This window comes from Nannospalax galili, unplaced genomic scaffold, assembly GCF_000622305.1.
Source record: "Nannospalax galili isolate Female #2095 unplaced genomic scaffold, S.galili_v1.0 scaffold891, whole genome shotgun sequence".
NCBI lineage: Eukaryota > Metazoa > Chordata > Mammalia > Rodentia > Spalacidae > Nannospalax > Nannospalax galili.
The window spans coordinates 1118225-1139513 of NW_008330576.1; the positions used below are offsets into that span (position 1 = coordinate 1118225).

General features: G+C 40.7%; 1 protein-coding gene across 2 annotated transcripts in view; it reads left to right on the forward strand.

The window, feature by feature from the left end:
- Sqor (sulfide quinone oxidoreductase) overlaps positions 1 to 21289 on the forward strand; it is a 49867-nt gene that overhangs the window by 23912 nt on the left and 4666 nt on the right. For both annotated transcript variants that reach the window (XM_008849291.3, XM_017802286.2), the window contains exons 3-7: positions 663 to 833; positions 9392 to 9445; positions 12925 to 13119; positions 14352 to 14561; positions 19027 to 19210. In XM_008849291.3, the coding sequence (XP_008847513.1) occupies positions 663 to 833; positions 9392 to 9445; positions 12925 to 13119; positions 14352 to 14561; positions 19027 to 19210 (814 nt within the window). The remainder of the gene's footprint in view (positions 1 to 662; positions 834 to 9391; positions 9446 to 12924; positions 13120 to 14351; positions 14562 to 19026; positions 19211 to 21289) is intronic.

A 21289-nucleotide genomic window follows, 5' to 3' on the forward strand; every position in this document is an offset into this window, starting at 1 on the left:
GACCTCTGCCCTCCTCCTTCATGATCACAGCCAGTATTGACTTTAGGGAGATTGCAAACCATTCTTGGATACTCTTTATACCCCTCTGGGTATTAGCTGTTCTGTCCAGTCAGTTTGAAGCATTTTGGCAATATTGAGAGTTTTTGGTTCCCTGGTCCATGAAGCCAGTCTACCGTTTGCCCCGAGCCTAGAATTTTCACAACAAATGTAAATTAAGACTATACTATGAGAAGCAAGGGAACTCCAGAAAATCATGAGACTTTATCTGTGCATTGCTCTGTGGAGAAGGGTCTGGCACCTATTGACTTCCGATGTGCAAACTCTGAGAAAGAAGAAGAGAAACAGGCCTGAAGTGTCTGCAGTTTTTCAGGGGAGCACAGCTTGAAGTCAGTGAAATTTTGAGGCTGCCCAGAAGCAGTCGTGAACTTTCCAGATTTGCTTAATTCTCAGATTTCTAAGATTTCTTGATTGGCGGTTATCCTTTAGAGTTAACTCATTAGAAGACAGCAACAGTGGGGAATGAACCCTATGGAGGCTTTTCTGTGTAATGCTCTGAGTGTCAGGAGGGATTAATTAAGAGAGTCTATTTTGACTGTCTTCAACTAAAACTTTTTAGATAAGGCTCAAATTGAAACAAATGTCCTTAATACTTTGTTTCTCAGCGACACTTCTACCAGCCAATTTGGACGTTAGTGGGTGCTGGTGCCAAGCAGTTATCCTCATCGGGCCGTCCCACAGCGAGTGTGATGCCATCTGGTGTGGAGTGGATTCAGGATAAGGTGGCTGAGCTGAACCCAGACAAGAGCTGCATTCGCACGGACAGTGGCAAGGAGGTAACCATCAGGTTCAATGGGATTTTTTTTTTTTTTAATCAGAGGGCGATATTGATACATGGCCATGGTCAAGTTGGATGCTTCATGATGGAAGATGGCATAAATCCCTGTGCTTGTAAATAAGCCTGTGTAATGACAACTGTATGAAGTGACAGTGGGTGGTAAATGGAGACCAAGCAGAAGGATTGAGTGGCATTGAATTAATAAATAAACTAAAACAAATATCTTTTGACCATTCACTGATGATAGTGAACCCTACTGACTAGTATAGGATCGCATGACTGAATTTTTATTGAGCAAATGCTATTGCTATGTTTTAAAATGGCGGGTGCTTTCTTCCTCTCCTTTGAAGTAAGCTGGTATTTCTTCCTGATGTCTGGCTTTCCAGAGGAATAAAATTTTGGTAAATATCCATCCTAGTCACAGTAGGGGGCACCCTGCCAGACAGGGGAATCTGTGACTAAGGTTTGTTCTGCATCTAAGGAAAAATGCTGCTGCCAGAACTTGAAGCTCGAGTTTCTTGGCACTATTTAGAGGCCGTCCCCTACCCCAGACTCAGGAGTCAAGGCTTTTCAACAACTGCTTTTTTTGACCTAGGGTCTGAGAGCAGAATGGTGAGACCACAGGCCCCGAATCTACTTGCAGCTTCATGCTGTCTCATTGGATGCTAAGTCCAGACAGCAGCAGCCAGTCAGCTCTCCAGGGGCTCACCCATGCCACAGGCTCCTCCCAGAGCTCCCTGAGCATAATGCCCATGATGCTTTATGGAAGTTGGCAAGGCATACAGAAGTCATGCCTAGCCCACTATATGGAGCTTCCTAGAGGATAAAGGTTACATCTTTTCCTTATTGTCCTGTAGTCACTAGATTAAAGGAAAGGAACTCAGCAACACTTTCTGGATGAATGGATAAATGGATGAACTATTTCAACTGCTTATAAAAAATAGTTTCTCAAAGTGAACAGATAATAAAACCATCCTAATTGGTGCACTCTGCCTACCCATAGAATCGACTCCTTGACATTCTTGGTTCTGTAGGGAAACTGGTAGGTGAGAGGCTTGGGGTCTAGGATGATGATCTGCAGGTGCCACACAGAAGCACTGCCAATGAAAAGAGCTTGTGGGTTGTGCATACCCTGGTGGTTTTATTAGAATGTAATATTGATTATTTCTAAGGATTAGGAGACAGACAAGATTGTGTGAAGGAGGTCATTAGGAAATAATGAACCCTAGATAGAAACAGAACAAAAAGAAAGCCTCAAGCCTTTGAATGACATCAGATTTCCAGGCTGGATGATCTAATCTTTGAGGAATTGCAAAGCTTGTAGACAAGACTTTTGAGCAATTACAGAGAACAGCACGGACCTTGCCAGAAGGCTGAATATGGGCAAGTGTTCTCATTACATAAGGGGGCAAAAGAGGTAAATCCTATAGTGAAGAACCTAGTAAATCAGTTGCTGAACCCTTGCAAGATTCTAGGCTCACCTACTAAATAAATGCCAGGCAGTAATCTAGAAAAAGAAGAGAGACAACAAAGGTTCAGACATGAGAAACCTCTCAGGGACTAAGATCTGTGCCAGCTCACAGTGAATACTCAATAAATATTTCCTTTCCTTTTTAATGTTCTTTTAAAAATAGTAACAACATTTCTTGAGCATTTGCTGTGTGCAAAGACTGCTCTAAGTACTTTAGAGATTTCTATTCATTTAGCACCCAAAACAACCTAGCAAAGTAGGTACTATTGTCATCATTTTACAAATGAAGAAACTGAGACAGCTCCTTTGCCAGTATTCCCAACACCTTCTACGTGCTGGATGTATTCTGAATACTAAGCGTACATTGACAAACAAAATAGTTCCTCTACTTCAGGAGCTCAGTCTAGCTGGAGAGATGAGTTTCAGGTAATCATGTAAGTAATTACTAAATCACAGAACATGGCAACATGACAAGAAAGAACTTGTTCAAGTTTGTTGGGTCAAGGAAGCCTTGCCCAAAGGGATCCTTTCTAAGCTAAAGGTGAGTAGATAGTAGCTAGGGTTAGAGAGGTGAGCTATTCAAAAATGCCCAGGGAAAGAGGGAGGCAGAGGCATTTGAGGAAATGAGATGCCAGTGTGGCAGGAGTGGGAAGGGAAAGAACAGAGGAGCCAGGCAGACAAACACTCTGGGCCAGGGCAGTGTCAGAGACACGGTGAGTGCAGGCCTTCACAGTGCCTACTACATACCCATTTTTCATCTAGTGTGTAAGACAGGAGAATGAAAAGTAACAATGGAATGATTTGGTAAATTGAATAATGTTTGCTGAAGAACACTTATCAATTTATGCAGTCTAAAGAAAGCTCTCTAGGGACATGTCACAAAATCAAAACTTGAACTTAAATGAAGCCATCTGTGGAGAATTGCTAAGTGGGTGGCAAGAATCATAAACCCAAATGACCCAGACATGTTGGGAGGATGAACTAAAACCAACACGATCCTTCCCTTGAGATGCTATGTACTGATTGCTGATCCTGCATCGAGGCAGTACTTTTGCTTAATAAAATCCTAGAAGAAAGGTCTGTCAGATATCACCAACTTCCTCCAGTTTCACTGGTTTTCTGACATTATAAGTCACCAACAGGGTACAGTAATGAGACTATTTACTAGAACCTGCAATTCTCAAGAGATGAGGAAAGTTTATAATCCTCAAGATCATGAACCCCATATAGAGACATGAGGAATTCCTGGACCTTCAAATGGTCTAAGTGGTGCAGACTTTTGAAGCAAGAGGCCATGCATGTTATTGAGGAAACCTTCTGGCCTGTGAGCTGGAGCATGCCAGGTAAAGGTCAGTCTTGTGAACTAAGAGTGTTCATGTGTAGTTAAATCTTTCTCCCGGAAATGCTTAGGAAAATAAGGGATGGTCTGAGCCATCAGCAGAGGAGCAACAACATAGAAACATTTTTATAAAAATACAAATGAAGGGGGCTGGAGAGATGGCTCAGCGGTTAAGAACACTGGCTGTTCTTGCAGAGGACCCGGGTTTGATTCCCAGCACCCAGATGGCAGCTAATAACTGTCTGTAACTCCAGTTCCAGGGGATCTGACAGCCTCTGCTGTCCTCTGTGAGCATTGCATGACATGGGTGCACTTACCTACATGCAGGCAATACATGCATACACATATAAACAAAATAATAAACAAATGAAATATATATGCAAATATATTTACTTATATGTGTTTTGTATACCTTCCTTCTTGTTTTTTGGTAACATTAGTAACAACTACCCTGTTCAAAGAGGGGAAACCTGATCTAGCAGTGGGTCACATGGAAAGGACCCGGAGTTGTGAATTGACCTTAAGCTCTGTATGAAGCAGCACTGTGCTGTCACTGAAAGGGCAAACACAGCACCTAATTGTGGAAGAGAACAGTCCTGCTGATTCTAGCCTGTTCTGTAGCATTCCTGTCCCTTCCAGGCATTTTGTTCATGAAGAAATGAGTAAGCCAGATGATGTTCTAGGAAGGGTAGACTGGGAACCGGGAGGACTGGAAATGAACTAGGGAGAGTTGAGTAACATGGGGACAGAGGACAGATCCACCTGAAGGGATACCTTAAGCAGAATTAAAGAGCCTTCTGCACATACCTACAGATGATATAGTTGTATACAGAAGAGACCCCAAAGCCTCCATCAGAAATCTCTTAGAGCTGAGACTCACTTTCAGCGAAGTGGCAGGATAAAACAAAAACAAAAACAAAAACAAAACAAACCCAACACACAAAAAGTCAGTAGCCTTTCTATATACAAATAGCAGAGTTCTTGACAGCAAAACAAAGGGATCATCCCTTTCATAATTTCCTCAAAAAAATACCTTGAAAAAAAAACCAAGGAACTGAAGATTTCTATAATGAAAACTTTAGACACTAAAGAAAGAAATTAAAGAAGACTCTAGAAGATGAAAAGACCTCCACTGCTCATAGATAGGAAGAATTAATATTGTGAAAATGGCTTACTACCAATGGCAGTTTACAGATGTATACTGTAACCCCACTAAAATTTCAATTCCATCAGTCACGGAGATAGGAAAAAAAAAGTCTTAAAGTTCATGTAGACTCATAAAAGACCCCAGATAGCAAAAACAATCCTGTTCCAAAAGAATAATACAGGAGGCATCACCGTGCCTGATTTCAAGTCGTATTACAGAGCCAGAGTAGCAAAAACAGCACGCTACTGGCACAGAAAAAGACGCATAGATGAGTGGAATAGAGGACCCAGACGTAAACTCACACAACTTCAGGCACCCGAATTTTGACAAACGTGCCAAAACTGAAAGACGGTCTCTCTTCAACAAACGGTGCTGGGGAAACTGGATTTCTATCTATAGAAGACTGAAACTAGATCCTTATCGCTCACCCTGTGTAAAAATCAATTCTATATGGATCAAAGACCTTAATGTAAAACCGGAAGCTCTGAACTGTAAGAGGAAAGTGCAGGGAAGCACTTCAATATACAGGCATAGAAAGGACTTTCTGAACAAGACCCTAGGGCTTCAGGAAATCAAAAAAGCAATTTACAGCCGAGACCTCATGAAATTAAAAAAAACTACATAGCAAAGGAAACAATTGAGTGAAGAGACAGACTACAAATGGGAGAAAAACTCTGTAAGCTATGCATCTGAGAGAGGACTAATATCTAGAATATACAACAGACTAAAAAACTGTACAGTAAGAAATCAAACAACCCAGTCAATAAATGGCTTAATGAAATGAACATACAGTCCTCAAACAATGAAATAGAAATAAACATATAAAAATGTTCAACACCCACTAGACACCAGAGAAATGATAATTAAAACTACATTGTGATTCTATTTCACCAGAGACAGAATAGCAATCGTTAAGAAAATTAAAGATGGGGGTGTGGTGATGCACACCTTTAATCCTAGAATTTGGGAGGCGAAGACAGGAGTGTCTCTATGAGATCCAGGCCAGCCTGGTTTACATGGTGAGTTCCAGGCCATCTGGGGCTATAGGGAGTCTCTGTCCGAATAAACAAAAACCAGAAAACCAAAGATGTGGACAAAAAGAAAGGTAAACTATCCAGACAGGAAATCACTATGGAGGCTCCGTACTGATACACCACGTGACACAGCTGCACCACTCCTGGACACCAAGTCATTACATCACAGAGACACTCATACACCAATGTTTATTTATTTTTTAAAAAATATTTTATTTATTATTCTTGTTTTATGTGTATGAGTGTACTACTTGCATGTATGTAAGTGCAGTCATGTTGTGCAATGCCCGTGGAGGTCGGAGGAGGGCATTGGATCCCTTGGAACTAGAGTTATGGACAGTGGTTGGCTGCCATGTGGGTGCTGAGAATTGAACCTGGATCCTCTGCAAGAACAGTCAGTGGTCTTAACTGAGCCATCTCTCCAGCCCCATACCAATGTTAATTGAAGCACTGTTCATAATAGCTAGGTTATGGAACTAACCTAGGTACCCAATAGCAGAGGAATGGATAAAGAAAATGTGGCATATAAATACGGTGGATTTTTTTCATCCATATGAAAGAGCAGTTATGTTGTTTGAAAGTAAATTGATGTAACTGGAGATAATCATATTAAATGAATTAAGTCAGTCTCAGAAAGTCAAATATTGTATGTTTCTCTTACTTGTGGTTTCTAGATTTTATATGAACACGTAAAATCTTATATGAATGTGTGACACGAAAGTGGAAGAGACATTATTAAGGGAACATAAGGGACTAATGGTTGGAAAGGCAGAGTGTGGAATCTGGATCAGAATGTCCTTAACATGCAATAAATACTTGTATGACTGACTTGTCCTTATCGAACATGGTACCATGTACAGAGAATGTACACAATGGAAATTTAAATAACAAAGTAGAAAAGAAAAAATAATAGTCTTCTTCATAGAGTTGAATGTTTTCATCACAGAGAAAAGACATCTTTTCACATGCTATAGAGCATAGCAAGGAATAAGGATGATATTAAGGGCACTAAGAACAGTACCCTGGGAGCCCAAGAAAGAACCAGGAAAAGGAAAAAAATATAGAAAGTAGATTCTGACTCAGAAAAAGCAGAACTTTCCTATGACGTGTCTATCTAAAACAATGAAAAGGATTCACTTGTTTCTAGAAATCCCCTTGGCTCTAGGGTATGTAAATTCCAAAACATTTTAAGCACAATCCTTCCTCCCACTCCTGCTCACTTAGTGATTTTTTTCCCCATTGATACTCATCAGATTTGCATACAATATAATTTACTCTGGCATATCCTCCCCTGTAGAATATAAATCCAGATGGAAGGGTATTGTCAGGTTTTGTTTACCCATGTGTCCCTAGTGTCTAAAACTATACCTAGCGTTAATCTGGTCCTTAATAAATGTTAGCGGAGTGAGTGACTGAATGAATGGAGGCCAGGGAGTCAAGGATCATGAATGCTGAGGTAGATACTTTGATCAGGATTCAGGAAGGAGCCCAGATTGCCTCTCAACTTACTTAAATGCAAACTTTGGTACATATGTGCATTTTGTAGGGGTGGCTTTTACTTGAGAAAGATCTATGATACAAGTGAAGCTTAAGAAAGCCTCTAGTGGATGGTCCCGCTTAGAGGCAGGGGCTGGAATTGAAAATCCTTTAGTTCACCACCAGCTCTCAGTTTGCAATTCTGTGAAAAGTCCAGTGCCCCCAGTTTGAAGTGACAAGGGACAACATGTGAAGGTCAGTAAACCCTGGACGCCCAAGACCTCTGGGAGCCAGGAATAAGGGCAAAGCGTAAAGGCTGCCTGGCCCCATGTGAAATAAGAACACTTGCCCATATTCAGCCTTCTGCCAAGGTCTGTGCCGTTCTCTGTAACTGCTCAAAAGTTTTGTCTACAAGCTTTGCAATTTCTTAGAGGTTAGATCATCCAGTCTGGAAACTTGAAGTCATTCAGAGGTTTGAGGCTTTCTTTTTGTTCTGTTTCTATCAGGGTTTATTCTTTCTTAATGACCCCCCTCCTATAATCTTCAGTTTGTCTGTCTCCCAGTCCTTAGAAATAATCAATACTGCACTCTAATAAAACCACGAGGGTATGTACAACCCACAAGCTCTTTTTGTTGGTAGTGTTTCTGTGTTTACCTGCAGATCATCATCCTAGACACAGAGCCTCTCACCTGCCATGCCACTTAATGGTTGTTTTCCTACAGAACCAAGAATGCCAAGGTGTCGATTTTGTGAATAGGCAGAGTGCACAGATGAGGGTGGTTTTATTATCTGTTCATTTTGAGAAACTTTATTTCTTTTTATAAGCAACTGAAATTGTTCATCCACCTGTCCATTCATGCAGTAAGCATTGCTGAGTTCTTTCCTTTAATCTAGCGACTATACTAGATTCCTAGATGATAAGGAAAAGATGTAACCTTTATCCTCTAGGAAGTTCCATATAGTGGCTGAGGGCATGATTCCTGTATACCCTGCCAACTGCTATAAAGCATCATGGGCACTATGTTCAGGTTTCTCTGGGAGGGTCATCTGGCATGGATGAGAGTCATAAGAAAGCCAAGCTGCCTTGGAGCCAAGTCTCCTGAAAACCAGGGTGTGCCCTCTTCAGCAGCCTGGTCCTCTCGGCTCCCCAGATAGAGTCGAGCATTCCTGGGTCTCCAGGTCCACTCTTTTTTCAGCTGGGATTTGCCCAGCTTGCTGGCTCTGTTTCTCCGTTTAGTATAAGATCATACCCATGTCTCCTTGCTGGGTTTCTGGATCTTCTTGAAAATGTTTTCTCTCCATATTTAGCTTTTAAAAAATCTTTTTGAGACAGGGTCTCCCTGTAGCCTCAGCTGACCTAAAACTCACTATGTATACCAGGCTGGACTCGAACTCACAGAGATCCACCTGCCTCTGCCTCCCAAGTGCTGGGATTAAAGGCATGCGCCACCATGGAATGTTCTTATATTTTTCATCCTTCTTATGTATGCTTTCTGACCCCAATCTATCTTTCTCTTGATTCTAAACCCGCACATCCATCACCACAGTTGTGAACAGTATGTCTTCAGCATGAAAAATCACAATACTTATTTTGGTCATGAAATAAGAAATCTATCATATCCTTTTCAATGACCTTCAAAGCAACAATTTCCCAATTATGATGTGGGTCCAGTTCTTATGACAGGTTGGATCCACATATTACCCCTAGATTTTAATAGAATGGACAGTTTTTTAAAATTAGGAAGTCACTCACCCACCCTACAATATGAAAGCATTAGCAAGAGCTCTGCACAGAGAACACAGTATCTTTGTTCTTCTCCACTGAATAAAAACAGACACCCCAACATTTCAGAGGCCAGGAGGATTACACAGTATTTGTGAAGCAGTGAGGTGTGTGGCCATAGAAAAGGGGGGAGGAATGGTCACCTGGAGCATGAATCTCTCCCTGCCTGCTCTGCCTACCATTGTTTACCCCAAGGAACATTGGCAGCTGGACACGTAGTGCTGACAGCACAACACGGGAAAGTCAGTCCTTGGGCTGCTGATTTTTGGGTCCTGGTCTAAAATAACTTTTTGTGTGTGTTGCAGATTTCATATAAATATCTTATTATCGCTCTCGGAATCCAGCTGGATTATGAGAAGGTATGGTTTTAAGTTGTTGCTGTGTTACATTGGCTGATTTATGTCGAGATGAAACACTGTATTGGGTTTCTTTATGTTCATTTTGACAGGAAAAACTTCTAAGAGATCCTCTGGCTTTATCTCCCAGTGGTCCTTTTATGATGTAAAAGTCTTCTCTAAGATTCTGTCAAGGATAGCAATGTATTTTAGCTTTAATCTTTAACTACAGTTCACTATGTCTGTACCGTGACAGTATTTCTTGCAAAACAACAACTATTTCCACACGTACAGAAAACCAGCCTTTTCACGTCAAACTGAGTTGGCTGCATTAAAGATTAAGCTTTCCTTTGCAAATCAGATTTAGGTTATGAGTTCTTAAGCTGACATGTTAAGGGCAGAACCAGCAGTTAGTTCATCAGGTTCCAGAAGTGTGTTTGGGTTTTGTTGTGTAGAGGCTGTTTTGGGTATAAAACAGCCAACACAATATAAACGCTTCTCAGATGTCCCTTAGATCTGTATTCGGTGAGCTAGGGAGCCACATACTCACTGACAGTTGTGAGATTCACACTGATTTTCCTAGAACACACAGGGGGAAATTATTCACGGTTACGATCCTTAGGAACTTGGTAGGGATTGTGGGCAAATAGTTACATCACATAAAGCATAGTGAACTGCAGAAACGTGACCCCAGTATGAGCTTCACAAGAGGTGGCCCCAAAAGGGGCTTTGAGGTGTGTTTCTGTGTGAAGAGTCTGGATCATGACATGTGCTGAGTGAGGGTAGTAGAATTGACTTGGGGGATGTATTATATGAAGGTTCCCTAGGGGCTCCCAGTGCCTTGTGAGGAGGGTTGAAGAGGCCAGTGTTGAGAGTTCATTGTGTCCTCTGCTGCAAACTAAGAAACAGCAATATTTAAAGATAGCTATTATTATGAAATTTCTATTACGTGCCAAGAAAGACACTAGTGATTGACACTGATTCTTTACACCTTCTTGTGAGGGAGGTCTGTTTTTCTCCTTTTAGTAGATGAGGAAACTGAGGCTAAGGGAATGAATGTTAACCATGGCTACACTGCTGGGCACTCTTTGATTGCAAGACAACTACTCAGGTAAATGTAAGCCTCAAAGAAGGCAGCCATTTGAAGATACTGAGATGCCGTGGCAGGAGTGCGGTGGTCTCTGATAGGGCCAGGTATCTACTTTGGGTTCTGTTGGATATAGGCTGTACCGCTCTGCCCATCCGCCTCAGTCTCCTTCTCATGTCAGCTCCACACGGTATTTGCAGCATAGTACCCTGTTCACTGGTTTGTCTCATATGACAGACAGAACAGTCCTCAGCTCCCAGCACACAGCCCACTACTGTGCAACCAAAGGGTAGGCCCATTTCATCTCCTCCCTGATGCTCACATGTCCCCTCTATGTTCCCATGCTTCAGAGTTCTCCAAAAGAAATCAACTCTGATTGATGAGGGGTCATAAATCATACTTCATCATACAGGACTTCCTGGAAGGAATTTGGTTAACAGGTTACGGCACCTTTTCTCTTAACCACAGAGTCTCTGGATTAGAGAGAGATAATGCAGGCGATAAGACATCATTTGTGTTTATTCCTCAATGGTAGGCATTATTTTAGAAACCAGGAGGTTATCATGGTCCTGTGGAAAGACCTCATAGGTGGGAGGTCAGAGGCCTGAGCCTATAGTTCTGTGAGATTCTGTGTAGGTCTCTTAGCTCAGTTTTCTCATCTGTTCTATGGGCTGTTAACATTTTCTACCTTTGGCAGATATATATGGTGAATCTTAGTATGGACGTGAAACTTGAAAACATTAAAATGCACAATTTCATCATCATGAACCTTATTACTTTTTAAAACTGCTAACAATACTATTTGTAGACTGGACACTGGTTCAAGTCCATCTAGTGGGGTCTCCATGGCCTCCCTGAACAAGAGGACAGGTGACTCACTACAATTACAGGACATTTTGAGAGATGCTCCATAGTCCCCTGGTACTTAGTCAACCTTGGGGGGCAAGGAGCAAAAGAACTGTCCTTTATGTCCCTCTGATCAGATTAGTATAGGCTTCAAAGTATGGCTGTTAAACATCCAAGAAGGTTAGTTCCACCAGTCTGATACTTTTAATTACCATGTGCTATGCAGATAAAGCTTGGGAAAAAAACAAAAGTTCTCAGATAAACCTTGACTAGACATATATTTTGTTCCTTGAACTAGTTGACTAAACTATGACCTTAGAAATTTGAAGATTATGTGTATATTATTTTTGTCTCATCCTTTATATATCATAACAAACCTACATAGACCTTCATTACTTGCTTAGGCTTTCTCATTTTTTCTGTATATTTTGGAAAATAGCTCCATTCCTATATCCTTCTAACACCTTTTACATTCTCATTTTCTTTTTTAATAATTATGAGACATAATAACATTAACAAATTTTCCATCTGTTGTGAGAATTCTTTTCCTGGGTATACGAAGCAATGCTTATCCCCTTTTAAGCTTCTAGTGTCAAACCAATGTTTAGTTAAAGTTTCCTGGAAAACCAATGGATTTACTGAGTTTACTTACAGAGATGACTGAGAGGTTGCTGGGGTGTATGAGTGACCTGGGGGTATGCACACTGAAAAGCCTTTAGCCAGCATGGATCAAGCCTTCTTGTCCCAGCCTTCCCCAGATTATATACTTTAGCGCCCCCGCCAAATCCAGGAGACCATATGTGATTAGGGCCAATGATTAATAACAAAGGAACAGTTGCTGTTCCCAATGAATGTGGATAAATAATGAACCTGGACCACTGATGGATTCTGTTCCTAAAGGGAGAGGGATGAGGTATGTGGAGTGATTTCTGAAGCAAGCTCATCTCAATGATGGTTTTTCATTTTTTCTTTTGTGTGTGCTGCTGGGAATCAAACCCAGGGCCTTGTGCATGCTTGGAAAGCTCTTTCTCGGTGAGTTACATCCCAGCTCATGATGATGGTTCTGGATGACTGCGTTCGAGTCCACTGTTGCTGGGAACTGGTACTTAGATCTCTCTAGCTCATTCTGTAACATCTTCACTGCTGTCTAGGAATGTTCTGACTTTTAGGATAACTATTCAGTTAATCTTATTGACAGCAATGATCCAACATGGGGCACTTAGTGTGTACATGGGTCATTTCCCTACACCCTTTATATATGCCTCTTTTACTCCTACAAACAATCCTACAGAACAGATAGTTTTATGCCCATTTTATAGATGTTAAACATAAGCACACATGCACACACATGTAAATCTAAAATCTTGAATTTTCAAATGAGGAACAAACAGCTGATGTTTGTTTTCCTGAGTCTGGCTTACTTTGTTTAATATAATGATCTCCAGTTGTAGTCATTTTCCTGTGAATGCCATGATTTAATTATTCTTTATGACAGAATAGAATTTCATTGTATATGTACTTCAATTTTTTTGCATTCATCTAAACAAATTTTCTGTGTGTTTGGTTGCAGATTAAAGGACTACCTGAAGGTTTTGCACATCCCAAAATAGGGTCCAATTATTCAGTTAAGACCGTAGAGAAGACGTGGAAAGCCCTTCAGGACTTCAAGGAGGGAAATGCCATTTTTACCTTCCCAAACACTCCAGTGAAGTGTGCTGGAGCTCCCCAGAAGATCATGTATCTATCAGAAGCCTATTTCAGGAAGGTATGCTTCCTCTTCAGGACAGAGAGGAGATGGGCAGATGGCACCAATTCAGTGGTTGCCTCAAATTCTATTTTATCGCTGTCATAGGACTTTATTTCTTTTTTGTTTCTTTTATTGTTTTTTTGTTTGTTTGTTTGTTTTTGACAGGGTCTCCCTAGTCCCAGTCCTCCTGGAAGTCACTATGTGGACCAGGCTGGACTTGATCTCATAGAGATCTGCCTGTCTCTGCCTCCCGAGGCCTGGGATTAAAGGCGTGTGCCACCACACCTGGCATTATTTCTAAATTCTTATTATATGTGTGCACATTATATACTTGGAGCTGGAAGAGATCATTCATAATGCAGTTTCTATAATAAAGCTGCTGTCACAAATTTGAAGATTTTTCTATAGGTGTTTTTTTACAGACATTAAAATATATGGTTACAATCATACTGTATATACAAACTTAAATATGTTCCATGTTATTAAATAGTCCTTGTGACATACTTTTTAATATGTGTATAAAAGCCCACTGAAAAATAATGTTAGAGATTGTTTAAATACTTTCATATTTGTAGTTGGACAGTTAATAGTAAATTACCCATTTTTATATATAATACCACTCTCAATTGTTTTCACTGAAGCTCAAGTTTATGAATATTTGCAAATAGAAGAAGCAAAATGCCAATTTTAAAGGGAAAAAATACTCTTTTGGAATTTAAAAGTTCTATGGAAAGAGGTTAGTTTTAGATGAGGGCAAGAAAGGCTTGCCTCTGAGTAAGAGCTGGTGCCTGCAGTTGGAGCACAGCAGGCACTGGGCAGTGAGGGAACTATTCTTGCCCTCTCTGCCCTTTACTGAATGGGCATTCAGCTCACTGAGGCATGATTTGACTGGAGACACTGACAGGACCCAAAGAGGTCTGGGCTTCAGTAAAAGGACAGAAGGGGAGGAGTGGGCCAGTGAGTTGAGGATTTGGCACTGGCACTGGGCAGTGTCTCCACCTGAGCTCTGTGAGCTGCAGCAGTCCTGTCGGGTGGGCCAGTGAAAGCCGGTTTCAGTGATTGCTCCAGACCCTGAGAACTCTCATTCCGGATAGTAGCATTTGCCACAAACTTTTGAAGTTCTACGACCTCACTTCTGAGAAGAAGCTGGCAAGCTCTTTACTGAGGTTAAAAGAAACAAAAACAAAGCACTACCTGGCGTAATTCTCTGCTCTCCTTTTTTTTTCTTTCTTTTCTTTCCATTTTCTTAGACTGGAAAGCGATCCAAGGCTAATATCATTTTCAACACGTCTCTTGGAGCAATTTTTGGGGTTAAGAAGTATGCAGATGCCTTGCAGGAGATCATCCGAGAAAGGAACCTCACTGTTAACTACAAGCAAAACCTTATCGAAGTCCGAGCTGATAAACAAGAGGCTGTTTTTGAGAACCTGGACAAGCCTGGGGAGACCCAAGTGTTTTCAGTGAGTGGGAGGTTAAGCGGCCTGGAGAGTTAGCTGTTGCTGTGTGCTGTGGAAGGGGGTCTCACACTGTTGCAGCTCCTCCCTGTCATTGCTTGCTGGGGAAGGTGGGTGGCAAATAGCACTCGAGGGTGGTGAGGGGGCATGAAGGGGGACCAAAGTGGACAAGATGGGAGAGGCTGTGTCAGCGGGGGGTGAGGAGGCTTTGTCTACTGGGGCCAAGTGAACTCAACGTTTGGTGGCACTGAGTCACCTGGAGCAGTCAAAATTATTTAACAACTTCACTTATTTCCTGGAGAGTTTAGGGAGGGCTCCTCAAATGCAAGGTCCCCCATCATTTCAACCTTTGATGAACAGGATGCAAGCTGTGTGTAGTTCAAGGACATTAGGGGTGTCTTTCACCTGTGGCAGAAGCTGTCCATCATCAGTGTGTACATCCAGCCTTCAAGGAACCCGGCAGAGCTACTACATTTCTCCTTCTGGCAGATCCAACCTGTGTTACCTGCACTTAGTCTTTTTGTAATTGTTTCCTTGTCCACAAAATGGGAATGGTGCTTATAGAGGAATTAGAAAGATTAAGCACAATTTGCAAGGGTATTGGGAAATATTTGTTCACATCATTTTGGCATGAGCTGTAGCCACAAGAAAGCATGGCACAGCTACATTTTACTGCGTTCAGTGATAAAGGGTTCCATGGAAAGGAATTTTGGAAGGAACCAGGGTTTAGTTTTCTAAACATCAGAAATTTAAATTTGAAGCTTTTGAGCTAAAGCTTTTTCTAAAATCTATTGGACCTATCTTTCCTTTCTTAAATAATACAGTAAATATTATTTAAAATGTTACTGATGACTCAAGGACAGACTTTAACAAATTTTTTATTTGGAAATAATCTCAAACTTAGAGAAGTTACAATAAAAGACAAAGAAAATTGTGTCTGCCTTTAGCTGGCTTCATGTGTAGATTCTTACACCATTTACTGTAGTTTTGTCATTTGCTCTTTCTCTGAATCACTATTTCTGTTAATTTTTTCTTTTTTAAAAATATATTTTATTTGTTATTTTTATTTTATATGTATCAGTGTATTACTTGTGTGTATGTAAGTGTGCCTGGGTTGTGCAATGCCTGTGTAGGTCAGAAGAGAGTGTCAGATTCCCCTGGAACTGGAGTTATGGACAGTTGTTAACCACCATGCGGGTGCTGGGACTCAAATCTGGGTCCTCTGCAAGAGCAGCCAGTGCTCCTAATCACTGAGCCATCTCTCCAGGTCCTCTGTTACTTTTCTTAAAGACAACTTATAAGCAGCAAACATTATTCCCCAATCTCTAGATAATCTTTCTAGATACATTTCTCAAGATAAAGGTACTTTCTTTTGTAACCACAGTAGTTATCAGCTTAGTAAATTCAGTATATGGACCATATTTAAAAATTTTATTTATTTTTATTTTATGTGTATGAATATATTGCCTGCATGTATGTAAGTACACCCATGTCATTCAGTGTTCACGGAGGTCAGAGGAGGGCTTCAGATTCTCCTGGGACTGGAGTTACAGACGGTTGTTAGCTGCCATGTTGGTGCTGGGAATCAAACCCAGGTCCTCTGCAAGAGTAGCCAGTGCTCTTAACCAATGAGCCATTTCTCCAGCTCCATGGATGATATTTTTATCTACTATTTGTATACAATTTTGTTGGTTGACCCCCTCTATGTCCTAGTACCTAGTCTAAAGTCAAGTATTGCACTTAATTTGATGTCTCTTTAGCCTTTATTTTTAATTAATTAATTAATTAATTAATTTTATGTGTATGAGTGCATTGCCTGCATGTATGTAAGTGTACCCATGTTGTACAATTCTCACAGAAGTCAGAAGAGGGTGTTGAATCCCTTGGAACTGGACAGTTGTTAGCTACCATGTGGGTGTTGGGAATCAAACCTGGGTCCTCGGCAAGAGCAGTTAGTGCTCTTAACCACTGAGCAATCTCTCCAGCCCCTCTTTGGCTCTTTTCATCTGGGACATTTCCACAGCCTTTCTGTGTCATCTCTGACTGACATTTTGGAACAATACAATCTTCTCACTGCTTTTTTTTTTTTTTTTTAAATAGAGTCTTCCTCCTCATCTCCTGTGATTAGTTTTGGTTCTGCTTTTTGGACTGAACATTTCATAAATAATGCGGTGTTCTAGGGAGTCACATTTGTAAGCACACAGTGCTTACTGGGCTTGTGTTGAGGATGTTTGTTTTGGTTACTAGTCCAGATACATTTCAGTTTTTCCATTGAATAATTACTATTCTTTTTTTCATTTCTACTGACAAAATCTGTAGGGAAGACATTTTCAGATCATGTATGCACCCCATTCTTTAAAAGTTTTCCCCTTAGACTTAGTATCCATTGATAATATTGAACTATCTCATTTTTATTATGAAGATTACAAAATGATGGTCTTTCTGACTCCAGAATTCTGTCTACCCTTACCAGTAAGCTCTTGGCATTTTGGCAATAAGAGCCTTTCCTTTCATGTTAATTAATTAATTGCTGGTATGAAGTCAGGAAATTTTATTTTTCTTCAGTAGTTTATCATTCATTAATGTTTATAGTTATTTTGGTTGTCAAATTTGGTCAGTAGAGGCCCCTTCAAGCTGCCTTCTATGTCCCTGTGACATGTGCCTGCCATCTTTTTGGCACTTCCTTACTGTGTCCCCAGCTCAAGGTCATCATTGTGAGCAGCCCTCACACAGTTATACTCAAAGGACCTACTGGGTCATGTCAGTTGTCATTTTACAAAAGGATCTCTGGTTTTGATTTTTATGTATTTTTGTTGTTTGCTTTCCAATTTTCCTGGCTGTCAGGAAGTTGACTCTTGGGAGCTTCTTCCTTCTACCTTCCGCTCTTTTAAGTTGCTGCTACTGATTTTTTGTTGGCTGAAAAATAAGAGAGCCAAACTTGTAAGTTTTATGTAAAGTGGAATCAAACAGGCTGTGAGTAGCAGGCTGCTCAAAGCCAACTTCTGGAAGAAAAGTGTACACTTGACTAAGGAGCTTGATTTTGCAGTTCCCAGCTGTGCTGTGTGGAATTGAGGTTGTAGGTAGGGACTGGATGAAGGGCTGGGTTATTGTTTTACAAAGTTTGTAAAGTATGAAGATATTCATGTCTCCGTTGAGTTGACAGGATTTTAGGTCAGATATTCTTTCAATTATACTCTTTGGTCTGGAGTGTAAAATAAGGATGGAGAGTTAAAAAATTCCTCTCAGAATTTTCATGTTCAACCAGGATTGAGAACAACCATGCAAAGGATGAAACATAGCCTAAATCCCACTAGACTTGGAAACCTGATAGGGAGCTGTGAACTGATCCAGGTACCTCCATGCTCACTAACAAAGCTGGAGTCAGGGACTCATGCCCACGCCCCGCCCCCCCAGAGAGCCCTTCAAGAGTTCCATTTAGAACGCTAGCTATTTGTAATACTTTCCTAAGGTTAGTTATGCCTACAACCAACAAGCAGTTGAATAAATACATTTCCGCTTTCCGACTTCCAGTGCCATCAGTGATTGTTGCATCCTGATTAGGGCACTGAACACTGGGTGCTGTTGACTATCACAAGCCTTAACGCATTGAAGCTTTTACCCTGACAATATGGTTTGTGAATATTTGAGTCAATGTGTCCTGAAGTGGACTTGCTGATCATTGAAGTTTCTACATGAAATCATAAAAACAAAATGAAAAGAATAGAAGGTATATCCTACAAAAAGTAGAAGACTATTATACAAAATTTAGATGAGTGACAGCCTCAGTGCATGATCATCAAGGACAGCCTTCATTTATGCGTTTGGAAAATTTCCATTCCAACATCCTATACTACACATTAAATTTAGTGCTGGACAAAAGCCCTCTCTTCATTTCCTTAAGGTATCTACAAATTTTATCATTCAGCTTTTCACCTTCTCTTGGTGATAGACACATTCTTTTATGTGTTTTGAGTACTGAGTCATGTTTGGGAGTGATGCTCACCCTCACCAGTGCTTAACGTGGTCTTTACAAGTTTAAGAGACTTTAAACTCCTCCTTCCAGAATAAAACTGAAGAACTCAAACCAGAAAGTACAAGTTGACAGTTGAGGGTCAGAGGAAAAATGAACTAGTGTGTGTCACCTCTCAATATTTAGAAACAATAGGAAATCAATGAATTATTTCAGAATATTAGTGAACTCTACTTCAAGATCTTGGGTTTCTCTGTGTTTTCTGTTGAAGGGATCCCATGGGCTCAGGACAGGGTGATCATTCAACCAAGAGGATAGCTTTTAGTTTCTCACCATCCTCCATGGCAAAATGTAAGTGGAGGGTGTGGCTTGGCAGAGGCACTGGATGCATAGTATGCCATGCACCTGTTGTGTGATATACAGTATAAGGAAGGCGGAAAAAGCTTGTGGGCTATAGACATAGGAAAAAGATGTCAATTTGGATTCTCTTGTTTTATGCAGTATGAAATGCTTCATGTCACACCACCCATGAGCTCACCAGATGTCCTCAAGACAAGTCCTGTGGCTGACTCTGCTGGCTGGGTGGACGTGGATAAAGAAACTCTGCAGCACAAGAAATACCCGAATGTATTTGGCATCGGGGACTGCACCAACCTTCCCACTTCAAAGACTGCTGCTGCAGTAGGTAGGACACGACCAGCTCTGACTCTCCTTCCTTCAAACTGATGTTTCCTTAAGGTACCATCAAAACAAAAGCTTGGTATAAGTAGTATTCCATTCATAATGGAAGACACTTTTGTGGTCTGAAAATGACTGCCTTCCCAAGGCAGAATCAAGTTGTCAATGAACCCAGTGTTTTATGGAGAAGAAAGTAGCTTTTGAGCGCTTTGTCAAAATGCCAAAATAGCATGACCTCACCCACCATAGGGGTTGTTTTCAGGGCAAGATTTACCAGAAGTGGGGCATCACTTCTCAGCTCTCTGGCATTCTTTCTTTTCACATCTCTGTGCTTACATCCATGGTGCTCTTGGCCCTTGATACCAGGCAGGCAGGCAGGCTGTCTCTATTCTACTGGAACCACCGTAATGCTAGCAAAGCATTTGCTTCCCCAGAAAACATGCAAGTCAATGAAAGCCCATAGACCAGAAAATTGTTCTCTTAAGACAAATACATTGGAGCATGTCCTGATTGGTACATGATTAAGATCTCAGCCTGGAAAGCTGAATTTCTTCAGCCTCATGTTCTGCACTAGCAGTGATGGGGAGAATTGGCTTTGGATTCTGTCCTCTACAGACAGGAGCTGTCTTCTGCAGATGCCGTAAGATATGGATCTCCTCATGATGGGTGGAGACAGTTCCTGTAAATTAGGACACCTGTGGAGGAGCATGCTGGGTTACTTTATTTAAACATTAAGAAAAACTTTCTGAGAAATCTACTGCGTGTCCTTATTATTATTACTGGTATTTATCTCTCATCTTTTTAATTTCAAAAATCTCAAACTAATGAAAAAACCCACAACCGTTAATAATATTAACCAATTATTAATGTGTGGTCATATTTAATTCACCACTCTTTGTACTGTTGAAATTTTTTGGTGAGTCATTTGAAAGTACTTGAGACATCATGATACTCCACTTTGCTCATTTAACCTGCACCTCCTAGGAGAAAGTACATATGCCTCCATATCTATAACTTTTATTATGTGTAATAAATTTGACAAAGTATAATCAAATCATCTCATATGAAATGCAGTTTCAGTTTCCTAAGAGCACCCTTGGTGGCCTGTCATATTAGTTTATCTTTGATGAGACTGGTTAGGGAATGTCTGCTGATTTTTTTCTATCATGAAAGCATCTTTTCTAAAACAAATTTAAATCGTATTAATTAATTATTATTATTATTTTGTCTTTTTGAGACAGGATCTCCCTGTAGCCACAGCTGGCCAGGATTTTTCTATGGAGACCAGGCTGACCTTGAACTCACAGAGATCTGCCCACCTCTGCCTCCTGAGTGCTGGGATTAAAGGCATGTGCCACCACACCCAGCTTAATTAATTAATTTATATTACTCAAAGTCGGATCTCTCCTTCCATCCTGTGGGCCCCCATTCTTGTTAAAGCACCTTTACCCACTGAGCCATCAGCCTCTTTTCTCTTGATAATTTGTGGTTAGTGTGTGAGGCCTACTTTAAAAAATATTTTATTTATTGTTTTTATTTTATGTGTATAAGTATATTGCCTACATGTGTGTAAGTGCACTCATGTTGTACAATACCCAAGGAGGTCAGAAAAGTGCATTGGATCCCCTGGAGCTAGAGTTATGGGATGGTTGTTAGCCTTCATGTGGGTGCTGGGAATCGAACCTGGGTCCTCTCCAGACCATGAGGCCATACTTTTAATTCATACACACATTACACGCATTTATGTGGTAGGAATACCTGTTATAAGAGGCAAATATCAATTCAGTGTTTCAGATAGACAATATTAAACATGACTGAACAAATGTTATAAATGAAGTCTTGCTCCCAGTCCTGCAGTCCATATTCCTCAACATCTAGAGATCCCTGTTGTTTTATATCCCTTTAAAATAATCTGTATTTTATTATATGAGTGTATGAGTGCTCCAAAAGTGACTGGACAGTCCTTTCTTGTTTATACTTTTTCCTTTGGTCTTTTAGCCACAGCTGGCCTGGAACTCATTATATAGACCAGGCTGGCCTTGATCTCACAGAGATCCATCTGCCTCTGCCTCTGCCTGTTGTTTAT